This window comes from Fusarium mangiferae (assembly GCF_900044065.1).
Source record: "Fusarium mangiferae strain MRC7560 genome assembly, contig: FMAN_scaffold001, whole genome shotgun sequence".
Classification (NCBI taxonomy): Eukaryota; Fungi; Ascomycota; class Sordariomycetes; order Hypocreales; family Nectriaceae; genus Fusarium; species Fusarium mangiferae.
This window is the reverse complement of record NW_024573921.1, coordinates 83,499-96,944: the sequence shown is the minus strand read 5'-3', so window position 1 is coordinate 96,944 and position 13,446 is coordinate 83,499. Positions and strand designations below refer to the sequence as shown.

The following is a 13,446-nucleotide window of genomic DNA, read 5'->3' as shown; positions in this document are numbered from 1 at the left end:
CTACCTACTTATTACATTGCCTGGGTACTAAGGTAGCCATGCGCGCCTTTATTCACTTTCGTTGTCTATTGTCAGGCGAGCTCTATTTTGGTAATGAGGACGGAAATGCGATTTGTTTTGGCAGGTGTGTGTTTTTCCCAGATGCTGCGCCAGCACTGTGCCTGGTTCCTGAGGGGCATGGCGCATGGTCTAACAGGAACAGGGGAGGGACATGCGATGGATGGACCAGAACAGGGGTCAACTTGTGCTAGCCAACCAGAGGCATAGAGATGGGTCTGTGATGGAAGGTTACGGATACCCACCAAACCAAAAAAGGTGTAATTTCCCCCGTTCCTGGCAGACGACTCTTGAGCAGGATCGACAACAGTTGAGCCGATGGCCTGTCATGAACTCGCTCACATTATGTATTAGTTGGTTGTCCTGCGTTGGTTTCTAGACGATTTCCTACTAGCATCCCCTGGACTGTTGTTGGTCTCATTGGCGTCTTCCCCTCCTTGTGAATCTCCCGGCCTCCCTTGGACTTGGAAGCTGGTCACCCCCTTGAATACTTTGCTAAATAGGAACTCCCTTGACCGAGGTAGATCAAGATGTCAGGATCCAGAGTATGGGCGTTGACTCTGGAACTGATGCTAGACTGATTGAGACAGAAAATAAAACCGCTTCTGGTATTTTTCTCGGTGTCATGTCTCACTTCACGACACGTTCTAGGGCCTGCTTGCGTCCCAGACCTCATCGTCGCCGGGTGCGCATTCATCAACGGGGCCCAGCTTTTTCGGATGCCAATCTCTTGGTGAGGTCCGCCTAATCCTGGTTTCTGGGTGGTCTTCTTCTTGGACTTAACCAACACCCCCTGCTCATGCTCCTTACCTTAGTCTGCCCCCCCTTCTCTGTATGTAGGCCTCCCCTAACTCCCCCAGTCCCTGGTCCCTCCCCAATCCTGGGCAAGACGCTGGACCTCTTTTCATTCTTATCCCCTTTCGTCTCCGTGAACCCCAGGCGCTTTGTTCCTCTTGCTTTCCTCGTGTGCTCCTTCCTTGCCAACTGAGAGTTTCATCTTTACTTACTCTCTCCCACACTCATTTATCAACTGTTTTTTGTTTTCCCCGGCTTCTTGCCTCATCACGTTCGCTTTTACAGCAGTCGCTCACTTCGTCGAGGGGATTGGATTAAATTTCAGAAACACAACATTCTTTAAGAGACAATAAAAGGTTAGTCGATGTGCAAAGAAGGGGAATAGTGGCGATTGGAGATGAGGCCGGTGTGGCAGAGGCAAGATTCAAGTCATATCAACTCATGGAGCAACAACAATCATCACAAATACAACGACTGTCGGCTGCGAAACTCGAAAAAATATGACGGTTAACTCGAGGGAAATCAATTGTTGGTGGAAACGGGCCATGTGCGATGATGGAGTCGCAAGATGAATAATGTTGGGATGGGAAAGCAACATGAGCCAGGACACACGAACTACCTCTCGCCTGATCACCTGAAGCAACAGCAAACTCGACGACAGGACCCTTTTCATGTCTATACATGCGCAAATGATGCACCGCGCAAACTCTCATGTCTCATTGGCTCTCCTTCATGAACATGCACTGTGGACTCATCTCATAGCAACAGGAAAAGGTTGAAGGCTAATCACAAGTTTGAACTAGATATATAGGTTGAACCATCACCATGAAGAACCTCATCACTTACACCCTTGCGGCTACGCTCGCCGCCGGTGCTACCGCCCAGCATCACCAGCACCAGCACATGCACGCTCGCCGCCACGCCGGCTCTAAGGTCGAGAAGCGTGACCCTGATGTTATCACCGAGTACGTTGTCGCCGCTACCGAGACCGTCTATGAACTCGGTGGAGAGGAGATCGACATCCAGGCCGCCAAGGCTGGTCTCGATGGTGGTAGCCTCGTCATTGTTGGCGAGTCTAACCCTACCTACGATGCACCCGCAGCTCCTGCCACCAGTGCTGCTCAGCCCGCCAAGGTTTCTCAGCCCAAGAAGGAGGTGGGCGCTCAATTCTACGAGTCCAAGACTGCTGCGGCTACTACTGCTGTCTACTCGGCCCCGGCCGCCACCCAATCCAAGGCCTCCAAGCCTAAGTCTTCCAAGCCTAAGACAAGTGGCTCCGGCTCCAGCTACAGTGGCTCCAGCGGCGCCACTGGTGTTGACAAGAAGTTTGAGAGCGGTACTATCGACTGCAGCGAGTTCCCCTCAGATTATGGTGCTGTTGCCCTCGACTGGTTGAACCTTGGCGGCTGGTCTGGTATCCAGTACTGCCCTGACTACAGCTCCGTGTCCAAGCTTATCTACCAGATCGACACTGCCATCTCTGGCGACGGTTGCAAGCCCGGTGCTATGTGCTCATACGCTTGCCCCGTTGGCTACCAGAAGACCCAGTGGCCCTCTGCTCAAGGTTCCGAGCGTGAGTCTATTGGTGGACTCTACTGCAACAAGGACGGCAAGCTCGAACTGACCCGTGACGGTTACGACACTCTTTGCGAATCTGGTGTCGGTGGTGTCACTATTCAAAACGACCTCGACGAGCAGGTGTGCACTTGCCGAACTGACTACCCCGGAACTGAGAACATGGTTATCCCTGCTGTCGCTGAGCCTGGTAGCAGCGTCGATGTCTGCAACCCCAATCAGGACAAGTACTATGTCTGGGACGGTGTAGGCACCTCAGCCCAATACTACGTCAACAAGAAGGGCTACACTGTCAAGGAGGCTTGTGTTTGGGACAGCTCCACGGGCAAGGATGCCGGTAACTGGGCACCTGTTGTTCTCGGCGTTGGCATGAAGAACGGCTTGACCTTTGTCTCCATTTTCCAGAACTCGCCAACCAGCACTGCCCTCCTTGACTTCAACATTGAGATCAAGGGCGGTAACAAGAAGTGCTCCTACGTCAACGGCCAGTGGAGCGAGGGAACTGGCTGCACCGTAAGTTATTGTTGTCCCCTTGTGACATCGGTGAAATACTGACATTCTGTTGTAGACTGCTGCTTCTGAAGGCCAAAAGATTACTGTCCGATACTTTTAGAAGAGTGCTACTTGACGAAGTCAAGTAGGATGTGCGTTTTTGGAACTTCTTGTCAATATTCTGGGTGATAGAGCTTGGGACCTTTCGGCCGCGGGCCACGGACGAGCGCAAGCTGTTGGGCCTTGGTTGATTATATCGATAAGGTGCGCGGCGGCTGGCATGAGCAGGCTTTCTCCAATTTCTTGAGCCGGATTGAATCTTTTGGGAACGCTGGATGAGCAAGGACCTAAGAACGTTCCGACAGCCGATCTACTGGCTTGTCTTGTTCTCAGCGTCCTTTTCTAACAGTATTTGTTTTACTTTATTTTCTTATGTCAGCAAGTACTCCATATATTGCATTTTGGCCTGTTTCTTACATTGGACTCCTCACGGAAGGATCATGCCCTGAGCCATTGTTTGGCGACAGACGAATGCAGCCAGCGATTGTCAATTTTGCATTGGGAGGAGCCCTCAAGGTGTTTTATACCCCTAACCGAAGAGATGGCGATGGAAGAATCTTTTTGGACAGCAATGAGATCAAGTGGTCAACGTCGTTGGGTCCTGGAATAGAAATGCCCCCTCTTTGAGCTTAGCTTGTCTATGTAATGTCTGTGATTTGGATAGTGTATAGTGTCTTTTAAGTACGATAATTGCATTCTTTGGTAGCACTTCTTTGAAATTGTGAGGTGACAGACTGTTCTTTGATCGACATGCTGGATGAATGAATGAGTGGTCGTTGGACGGGATAGAATAGTCCCGTTCCGTGATGGTCTTAGTTAGAGAACGTCTTGTTCCCCAGACGCCACATGCGTTCACCACCTTGTTCCAACCTCTACCAACCACAATGTAGCATGTTGCCGCACTGCTGCTGCATGTGACCCTTGATCGGAACCAATCCTGGTTACCTTATGGGTGCGTCTACTCGTGTGCCGCTCCGTGCGCCATCTTAGATCACGAAGGGTAAGGATACATCTTGACAGGCCTCTAATACCTAATAGTAAGCTGTCATTTCCAGTGGCCAGTGGCCAACTGTTGTTGTCTAGACACTTTCTAAGAATGCCGTTGAGAGTACAAGACGCTGGGCGCAACAGCAAAACGACAACTGTAACGGTGGAGGTTGACATCCAATGTATGAGGATGTTGGCTTGGCAGTTGGCTGCAGCCCAAGGTTGTATCTGTTTGGTGACAAAACCAGTCATATTTTGATACTGGACATTGATAAAGATTAAAAAAAAAAAAAAAATACAGCCAAATATTACCGCTAAAGGCGCATACCTGCAGGTCGCCTTCTAGTGGCGCATCACGATCCCATGCTTTCATCGTCATTGACTCCACATTATAATGTTTTACCCGGAGCCCATTTGTTTAAATACCTATCTCAGACGGCCTGCCCGTTGTAAGTGACAGCAGTCAGATTCTCCCACCTCACTCACTTCCGGTTCCTTCAAACTTCGGCACACCGAGCATGTCGCTGAACCGTGTTCAAAGCATCGAGACGTTGACCGCTCCGCCCGGCCATGGCGCTTCGATTGAGAGGAGGGGGAGCGATGCGAGTTTGCGCGTCCGACGCTTGACTTTCAATCCTGTTCCCCAGGACTTCGAAACGGCTTCGTTGAGGCCAGATGAGCAGCATGCTCAGACTGTTGGGGCATTTGAGGTTCCTCAGTGGAAGCGATTGCGTGAGTTTTCACTTATCAATGGATTGGATGTGTAGATAAGAAACCTATACTAACAAGTGAATCTAGTCCAGATTGGTGCCGCAGTTGTACACTGTCTCTTCGCTGCGGGCATAGGCAAGTCTCTTATCAAGACCTTGTCATCCATGGTAAAGTTACTAACGCTGTTTAGTCTTTGGCTATGCTGCCATCAAGCCAGTCCTAAAGCTTGAAGGTGCATATTCTGACGTTTGCAAGCTCAGCCACTATCAAAGCCCAGCCATTGATACAAACGCTATCTCTGATGATCCCCAGGACACATGCGTTGAGATCAGGCTTAACCTGATGTTCACAGTCGCTGCTGTTGGGACAAACGTTGCAGCTCTTCCTGTTGGCGCAATTCTCGACCATTTTGGTCCTCGTGTATGTGGCTTGCTTGGATGTCTCTTCCTAACGATAGGCACATTACTTATGGCATATGCTGGATCCCTACCTTTCGACGGTCTTCTCCCCGGATACTTGTTCCTCGCTCTTGGGGGTCCATTCACATACATCTCGTCTTTTCAGCTTTCCAATGCCTTCCCACGACACTCAGGTCTCATTCTTGCGCTCTTGACCGGCGCTTTCGACTCTTCGAGTGCATTGTTTCTCGTTTATCGTCTGATCTACAATGCCACAGAGGGCAACTTCACCCTGCGCAAATTCTTCCTCGTCTACCTGATTGTCCCTGCTGTGATATTCGTCAGTCAAATTGTTGTCATGCCTGGACAGTCTTACAAGACTGTCGGCGAGCTTGTCGACCAGGCTGCGGAAGCGGATGAAAACATTGTTGTGCACTCGACATCGAGCACGCAGCAGGAGATTGACGAGCATACAGCTTTGCTCCGCGATGAGCGTCGTGAAGAGAGGGAAAGGCGCGAAGCTGTTGTACATGATATCGAGAACCTCCTAGGTTCGTCCAAGGGTGATGATCAAGTTGAGGCCAAGGAGAGACAGCATGTTGCATCCGGTGTCTGGGGAGTCCTCCACGACCGCACTGTGGTAGATCAAATCCGCTCTCCTTGGTTCATCCTCATCTGCCTTTTCACTGTCGTTCAAATGACACGCATCAACTTCTTCGTCGCGACCATTCGACCGCAGTACGAAGCCATCTTTGGCGACCACGATCGTGCTGTAAGGATCAATACTTTCTTCGATGTAGCCTTGCCAGCAGGTGGAATATTTGCGATTCCCTTCATCGGAACAGCGCTTGACCATGTCAGCACTGTTCTTGTGCTATCGACACTCGTTGCATGTGGCACGCTCATTGGTATCTTGGGCGTCCTGCCCTTTGAGTGGGCAGCATATACAGGCATTGCACTCTTTGTCTTGTACCGCCCATTTTATTACACTGCCGTGTCCGACTACAGTGCAAAGGTGTTTGGTTTCCGAACCTTCGGAACTGTGTATGGCCTCATTATCTGCCTCTCGGGCTTGTTGAACTTCTCACAATCTGGCCTGGATGTTTTGTTCCACGAGACCTTCAACGGTAACCCAGTGCCCGTTGATATTATGCTTCTTGTCATAGGTCTTGTCATTGGTGTTGCACTTGTGGTGTTTGTGGCAGCTCAGCTGCGAAAGATGCACCAGAAAGCCAGAGCTGGCATTGCCCAGTGATGCGGTAACAATTTCTTGGCTGCACTCAATTTTCTTTTCACTATGCTGAGTATTGGTTAGCGATTAGCAATATTGCACATTCCTGATCTTAGAAAAGCGTCCCAAAGGATAGTGCAAAAAAGGGGGTATTGTAAGTTCCAACATTGTATTTGAAGATCGCCATCTTCGAAAAGTGTATCTAGAACTACAGGCCATAATCACCATACTTGGATGCGACTATCAATAAATGGCCATAAAGAAGCAGTTGACAGCGCCATTTCCATTAAGAATTATATATAGGAGGAAATACACCAAAAAAAAAAGCGTGATGCCTGATCTGCCTAACCATGGAACAAATTTCGCCACTGATATAGGGCTCTTCAATGTGGTGTTTTCTGTTGCGTGCGAGTCACTAATTTAGTAGAAACCTGAGGATGGTAAGTAACAAAACCTGCACGTGAGGGATCTTATGGCATCTACTTTCTACGATATGCTGGCAACGGAGCATGAGTGGGTGGAAGGCTGTCGGATAGATATCCACTGTCTGGGTTACTTTTGTAGAAGCCGATGGAATGGACTATTCTCACATGTTGGCTTGTGACTGGACATAGCTATACGCATCCTGCTGATTCGTCAGGTTGTCCAACTTCTCTTCCTTGACACACATACATAGTAATAGCCAGTATTGTGTTAGATGGAAATCCATCATGAGGGGATCTCTGTGCTCATAGCTGGGTTCTCAGAGGAAAGAAGTACCTGAAAATATGGGAATGCTAATGGGCTGAAGTTGACAACCCAAGGCTATGTACAAGCATGCGAACAGCGTTGGATGACTCTGATTTGGCTGCTTGATAATGTAAAGGAAGTCTACCGAATGGGCCAAAGAATGATCAAATAAACCAATACAGTATATGGCGAATAGGAGTCTAGAATCTGACGTCGACCAGAGCCAGGTTCTAAGTGGCAGTGGGTTTCATAAAGCAGTATTACACCACTCTAAGTACGCAGAGACCAACAGTCTAATATGTATGTACACGAAATCCTTCTTGTTCACGAATGGCTCTACTCTTTGATGACAGGAGTGTGGAAAGGATCCTCGCCACAGAACTGACCCCAGCCGTCAAGTTGAGCAGAAGCCCACTTCAAGATTTTGCTGAAACCCTTATCCTCGCCCTTGGGGGTGCAGTAGTAGGCATTGTCTGACGAACTGAGCTTACCGGTTTTCTCAACAGAAGGAGGATACTCAATCTGGAGTACAGGCTTGCCAGCGTCGATGTATGTTTGGAAGTCCTCACAGAATGGCCAGCTCTCCTCGCCAGGATCCGTAGTGCCGCGGCAAGACTCGAGAACAGCAAAGTCAAGGGTTGAGACAAGGTCCTCAGCAACTTCAGGTGCATTCTTTTGGCCCACGAGAAGACGGTTACCATCCTTGGTCTTGATTGAGTGGGCGTACTCTGCGAGATTCTTGAGATATTTGATGTAGTCGGATGGCTTCAGTTTGAAGCCTGTAGGGTCCTCGCCATCCTGCTGCCAGGCGTCGACGTTGTCAGGGTCCACTGCATCGCATCCAATCTTTGCAGCAACGTCAAGGCGTGCTTTCTGAAGCTTGAGCACTGTTGAATCACGAATGTCGAGGTACCACTCCTCACTGTCATAAGGATAGGCCAAGGAATGACCAATAACGGCCTTGGGAAATTGTTTGATATCCTTGTCCCATGACTGAAGAGCACCGGCGTTGAAGTAGCAGATCACGAACTTTCCAGCACCCTGTATGAAGATTTCAGTATACTGCCATGTTATTTGGACTTGGAACAGCCACGCATTACCTTGAGCAGGGGAATCATCTCTGGATAATCGCGGCCATGTCCCATATCGATGTCCCATACTTTGGCTTTGGACGGGATCAAATCGGCGACGGTATCGTGCTTGATAGGCTGGTGTAGGACAATTTCCCATTCCACGCCGGGTTTGAAATCGGATAGCTCAAACAAGGCTGAAGAAGCTGCGGCGGCAGGCTTTGCCTCTACCGCCTTGACATGGTTAGCAACCCGACATTCGTCCTTACGACGAGCGCTTACAGAGCCGCCAATAGCCAGAACAGTAAGGGCAATTCGATTGAGAGTAACCATGGTTACCGATCTCGTGTTTCAAGAAGATAAAACAAGTGTTGAACAGAGGGAGCTATTGCCGCAAAAGTCCTGGGGAGGTATTGGAATGGAGACGAGTTCTTGAATGAGGAAATGTATGTGGACTTTGATAAGTTGAAGAAATCCCTGCGTGGAATGATTATGACCATATCCGTACAACGTCGTAATGTAAAAAGTTGCAGAGAAACCAAGCTCTGTATTATACCCTGACTTGACTCTACTGCTATTCCACTCGCTGTCCTCAATATCATATCATTCCTTGGCAACTTGCCTCGTGCTCAAAGGGTGAGCTGGTGAGGTGGATACGGAAGGATTCTGTGGAACATGATGCAACAAAAAAACCCAACCATCATGCCCTGACACAGCCGTCTTCTGGGCATGATTTTCTAATGGCTTATTCAACATTCATAAATAACAAGGGACGAAAGTTCCAAAGGTGCTGAATATGGTCACGCCAGAGGTGGAATAGTGGGTCGAGAGCGAAACCATCTCCAGTAGGAGATGAACTACATCCTTGTTTGAAATGCCCTTGTTGTGATGATCCTTTACAGATAAGGCGTTCAGGTGATCTTTTCAGCTCAGCTTTGACGAGCTCAAATAAGCTTACTACGGAGTTAATATTATGTTCCGTACCTGGCTCGAGCTTTATCGGAGAAGTGAAAGTGACCCACGAGTCACTGACAATACATGACACTATTGACATTGAGGTGTTGAGAAGTACTCCGTGATTCAAAGTTGCATGGCGGTCCCGATTGCAGCTTCTCGGGCTTTCCGAACCTCGTCGCGTCTCTCTTCGTTTTCCTCCTTCAGCCGTTCCTCAACATCGTCTCTAATGGCACCAAGATCTGGCGGTATTGTCTGTAGCTGAACGCTTGGTGCTGCTTCCACAAACCGGAGCTGTTCCGTAACGTGTTGCACAATCTCTTGCAGTCGCTTGGGGGGGTTCCGATTCACTCGCGGCTCGCCCAGGATTTGTTCCAGAGTAGGGAAGAGGGTATCCTGCCGGAAGTGATCACGCCATGGGGCATGTTCTGGAAGAATGGGGTTGATCTTGTCTTGAGCATTAATAGCAATACTCGTCTCGTAAGTCCATGCCCTCGCCACGTTCCTGGGAGTGTAGCCGCCGCCTCCAAAGAGGATCATGGGGATACCCATTTCTTTGCAGAACTTGACACATGCACCGTGGCCTTGAACTTGGAGGTTGAAACGGCCCAGACGATCGCCGGCCAAAGAATCCGCACCGCATTGCAAAGCGATTGCACCCGGTCGGAATTTCTCCACAATCTTGCCAATGACAGTGTTGAATAAATGATCGTATTGCTCATCAGTGATACCGTCATTCAATGGTACGTTGAAAGCATGGTGAGCGCCAGGATTATGCTCGCTCTTAGGGCCGTTGTCATCGAGGGCGCCAGTCCCCGGGAAGAAGTTATTCGGGTCATATTTGTGAAAAGAGACGGTCATGACTCTGTCCGTTGAAAAAAAGGCTTCTTCAACACCGTCTCCATGGTGCACATCGATGTCGATGTATAATACTCGCGGGTAGTATCGAAGGAGTTCAAGAATGGCGATCACGATGTCGTTGATATAACAAAATCCAGACGCTTCAGACCTCTTGGCATGATGAAGACCGCCACCCCAGGAAATGGCGATATCAGACTGCTTAGAGCAAATCTTCCTGGCCGCGTCAAGAGATCCGCCGGCTGATAATGAACAGTAGTTGAAGAGGCCGTCAAAGAGGGGACAATCAGAGCCACCAAGGTTAAACTTGAGGTCAACCCCTTGGTTCTCGAGATCCCGAGGTACTGGCTCAGGAAGTACAGTACCAAGGAAATCTAGATAGTCGGAAGAGTGGAATTCTGCAAGCTCCTCATATGTGGCGGCTCTGGAGATGTAGTTATCCATCGCGAATGACATTCCGTAAGAGTAGATGAGACTCTTGGACAGGGTTAATCGCCACGGTTTCATGGGATGAGTGACTCCAAAATGATGCTTCTCAATGTCCGGGTTGCAGTGGAAGGAAACGTTGTAACCTTTGGGCCTCGTGATACCAGACTCTTCAGCCAGACGCTTGCACTTGTTGTAGAATTTAGCATTGTCCATCTCACTAGCCAGTCCCAGTGGTTGATTGGAGAACTCCTCAACGACCGAGTTATCACGATCCTCGTCTGCAATGTGGGGAAGGTAGTTGGGTTTAGGCACCCGGTACCTATATGAGTCCATGTCCATCGTTGGAGTACAAGAAAAGAGGTGCTTTGGTATGGGTGTGCGACGTATCAAGCAGTAGGTAGTTAGTCCAGATGAAGAGTGACTTGAATAAGTCGTTGCCGTGTATCTGATACCAGATAATGATGATAGTGTGGCTGTGAGATATCGATAACACAATAGATAGCTTGATACGGCTGCAAAGCTCTTCAAGTGATGATTTTTGACCCAAGTTTGGGTGGTGGTCGAGATGTGTGGTATGGGTAATGTAGTTGGTGAGATAGATAGCTCCAGATCTCACGAGTCGAAAATGCACAAATGCAAGCGGTTGGCAGTTGGAAGGCCCCACTATTACCTCAGGTTGTGGATGGTCTCTTGAGGCTGGGGGAAGTATAGCCAAGTCCCTTTCAGTGCAGCTACTAGGATCCGTGTGAGTTCATTAGAGACACAAGCGACTTAAAAATACCTACCTTCCTATAGGGAAAGTCGCCAGGAACCAACCTGCAGCTTCTATCTCTTAGTGCATCTTGGCCGAACTATGCCAGAACGGTCATAGCACGGGCGAATTTGAGCTGTGGCTTCGATGCCTACCTACTACCTTAGTACCTAAGTGGCTGTGAGAAACAACCTGTGGAACAGGCCGGCTTAGAACTCCGTGGGTTCCCTACTACCTAGTTCCCCAACTCTCAAAACTTACACCAGAAACGCCTCCACCTTTTCCCTTCATGCATCCTAATTCTGCCTGCCCATCCTTCTCAAATAGAGCACCCCCCAAGAGAACACATTCGCGGCTGCTGCTTTTGATTCCGGCAGAGCAGAGCAAAGCAGAGCAGAGCACCGCGACCTCCACTACTCTCAAGTCAAAAGAAAGGACAAGCGAGCAAGTGGGTATCGAGGTGAGCCGAGCCCGAGTCATTCATGTCGAGTTGCACTCCGCGTTCTTCTTTGGGACTTGCTTGATTTTGACCCAAAACATTGCCTTTGTCTTTGCCTTCACCTTCGTCTTCACCTTCGTCTCGCTTCGCCTTGCCTCGCAGGTTGCTGGAAACAGCCATTTACTGCCCTGCTATTTTCTCTTACCATTTGGCTTCGGCACTCGTATCCGTCAGGCTATGGGACCACTTTGATTTTCTAGACCCTCGCCCTTGTCCTGTCTGCATCAAGCCAGCCAGCCATCATCAGATCGATACTTTTCATCTGCATTGTCATCAATCTGTTTTTTTCCTCTTATTCCCTTTCATCCCCCATATATGCTGGTCTCGCCACATATCGCTGCGCATTCGTTTCCACTGTCACACGGGTCTCGGGCACCAGGCTTTGACGTTACCGCATCTTTGTCTTAGCTAGTATTGCTCGACCCTCTTATCGTTAACAATCATGCCTAGAGACGACTTGTCTATCGACTTCGTCAAGAGGATGCCTCAAGCCGAAGCCCTCGACCCTGGCTTGATCCTCGACGACTGGATTAACCGTGTCCAAAACCTCCCCGAAGAGATTCGCTTCATACAAGAAGAGGTCGCCGATAAGGATCGTCAATACTCCGAGTGCTTACGTACGATCGAGGACCGGGACGGGAAGATCCAGAAATGGATCAAGACAAACGGAAGCCATGAGCCAAACCCTAAGGAGGACCTTCTTCGAAAACAAGTCCGCGATAGTTTTGCGCAAGCCGACCAACTATCGAAAGAGAAGATCGCATTATGCCAGAAGATGCAGATCATAGTAGACAAGCATCTCAAAAACCTGGACAGCCAAATCAAGTTGCTTTACGACCGAGCCGAACCTGGCTTTACCGATCCTGACGAAGTCCCCTCATTACTCCGACCAAGCGCTGCAAATCATACTGCCCCTTCGATCCGGGCCATAAACCCAGCAAGTCATATGACCACCGCTGCTGGTCCCTCAACTCCTCTTGCCGCTGCGCAAACCTCTTCCAATCCCGCACTTGCTCGACTTCCCAACCACCCCAATGTTCGCCACGCACAGTCTCAGCAGCACGCAGCGTCTGCCCCGGCAACACCGGCAGCCAGCATGATTCTGAATCGACAAAGAGAAGGTTCTGCAGGACCTGCGACAAAGCGCGTTGCTCGAGTGAATCCTGCTTTGGGGACTATACCAACTACATCAAGCGGTCTGGCAAGACACTCATCACTCGGACCCGGCACCCCTAAGGGTAGTGCCATCGTAGGGTCTGGTCTTGCGAGGGCAGGTAGCGCAGGTCCAAGAACCGGGTCTGTGAAGTCAACAGGACCATTGAGCGGCCGTCGAGGTACGCCAACAGGTGGAATCCGGAAGAAGTCTGCCAACAAATCGAACCTTTCACGGGTTAAGAAAGCCTCAAATCGAAATTCGCCTGCGCCAACGAATGATAGTGAACTTTCGGATGTCGACAGTGGCAGCGGAGAGGACGAAGATGGTGCCGACGGTCGGTCAAGAAGCACACCCGTGGCCGATGGTAAGGATGTTGACGGAGATGATATAATAGGAGATGCTGACGATGACGACGAAGAGGCTGGCGATGACAAGAAGTATTGCCTCTGCCATAACGTGAGCTACGGGGACATGGTCGCGTGCGACAATGACAATTGTCCGTATGAGTGGTTTCACTGGTCATGCGTCGATCTCAAGAGCGAGCCCAACGGGACATGGTACTGCCCTAAGTGTAGAGAAAAGCTGCAAAAGAAGGGCAAGTAGGAAGGCCCTGAAACCACTGAGCTTTACCTTCCATATCCCAACTGAGGTGCTCCGGACTTGCTAAGGAAAGCAATCCGGCCAGAGGTGGCGT

At 49.7% G+C, this 13,446-nt stretch overlaps 5 protein-coding genes across 5 annotated transcripts; 3 read left to right on the top strand and 2 right to left on the bottom strand.

Annotated features, from left to right (window-relative positions):
* Window positions 1–1,677: 1,677 nt before the first annotated feature.
* Window positions 1,678–3,040, top strand: FMAN_00567 (uncharacterized protein; the record flags this gene model as incomplete). The annotated part of the gene is made up of 2 exons (XM_041828286.1): window positions 1,678–2,940; window positions 2,996–3,040. 2 exons carry the CDS (start codon window positions 1,678–1,680, stop codon window positions 3,038–3,040), a joined length of 1,308 nt encoding a protein of 435 aa, XP_041675898.1.
* A 1,444-nt stretch (window positions 3,041–4,484) lies between these two features.
* Window positions 4,485–6,330, top strand: FMAN_00566 (uncharacterized protein; the record flags this gene model as incomplete). Its single annotated transcript, XM_041828175.1, has 3 exons — window positions 4,485–4,698; window positions 4,765–4,812; window positions 4,868–6,330. 3 exons carry the CDS (start codon window positions 4,485–4,487, stop codon window positions 6,328–6,330), a joined length of 1,725 nt encoding a protein of 574 aa, XP_041675897.1.
* A 1,041-nt stretch (window positions 6,331–7,371) lies between these two features.
* On the bottom strand, window positions 7,372–8,438 carry FMAN_00565 (related to endo alpha-1,4 polygalactosaminidase precursor; the record flags this gene model as incomplete). Its single annotated transcript, XM_041828064.1, has 2 exons — window positions 7,372–8,076; window positions 8,136–8,438. The coding sequence occupies 2 exons, from the start codon at window positions 8,436–8,438 to the stop codon at window positions 7,372–7,374; spliced, it is 1,008 nt and encodes a 335-aa protein (XP_041675896.1).
* A 747-nt stretch (window positions 8,439–9,185) lies between these two features.
* Window positions 9,186–10,679, bottom strand: FMAN_00564 (putative histone deacetylase HosA; the record flags this gene model as incomplete). Its single annotated transcript, XM_041827953.1, has 1 exon — window positions 9,186–10,679. One exon carries the CDS (start codon window positions 10,677–10,679, stop codon window positions 9,186–9,188), a length of 1,494 nt encoding a protein of 497 aa, XP_041675895.1.
* Window positions 10,680–12,038: 1,359 nt separating this feature from the next.
* On the top strand, window positions 12,039–13,355 carry FMAN_00563 (uncharacterized protein; the record flags this gene model as incomplete). Its single annotated transcript, XM_041827841.1, has 1 exon — window positions 12,039–13,355. One exon carries the CDS (start codon window positions 12,039–12,041, stop codon window positions 13,353–13,355), a length of 1,317 nt encoding a protein of 438 aa, XP_041675894.1.
* Between the last annotated feature and the right edge of the window lie 91 nt (window positions 13,356–13,446).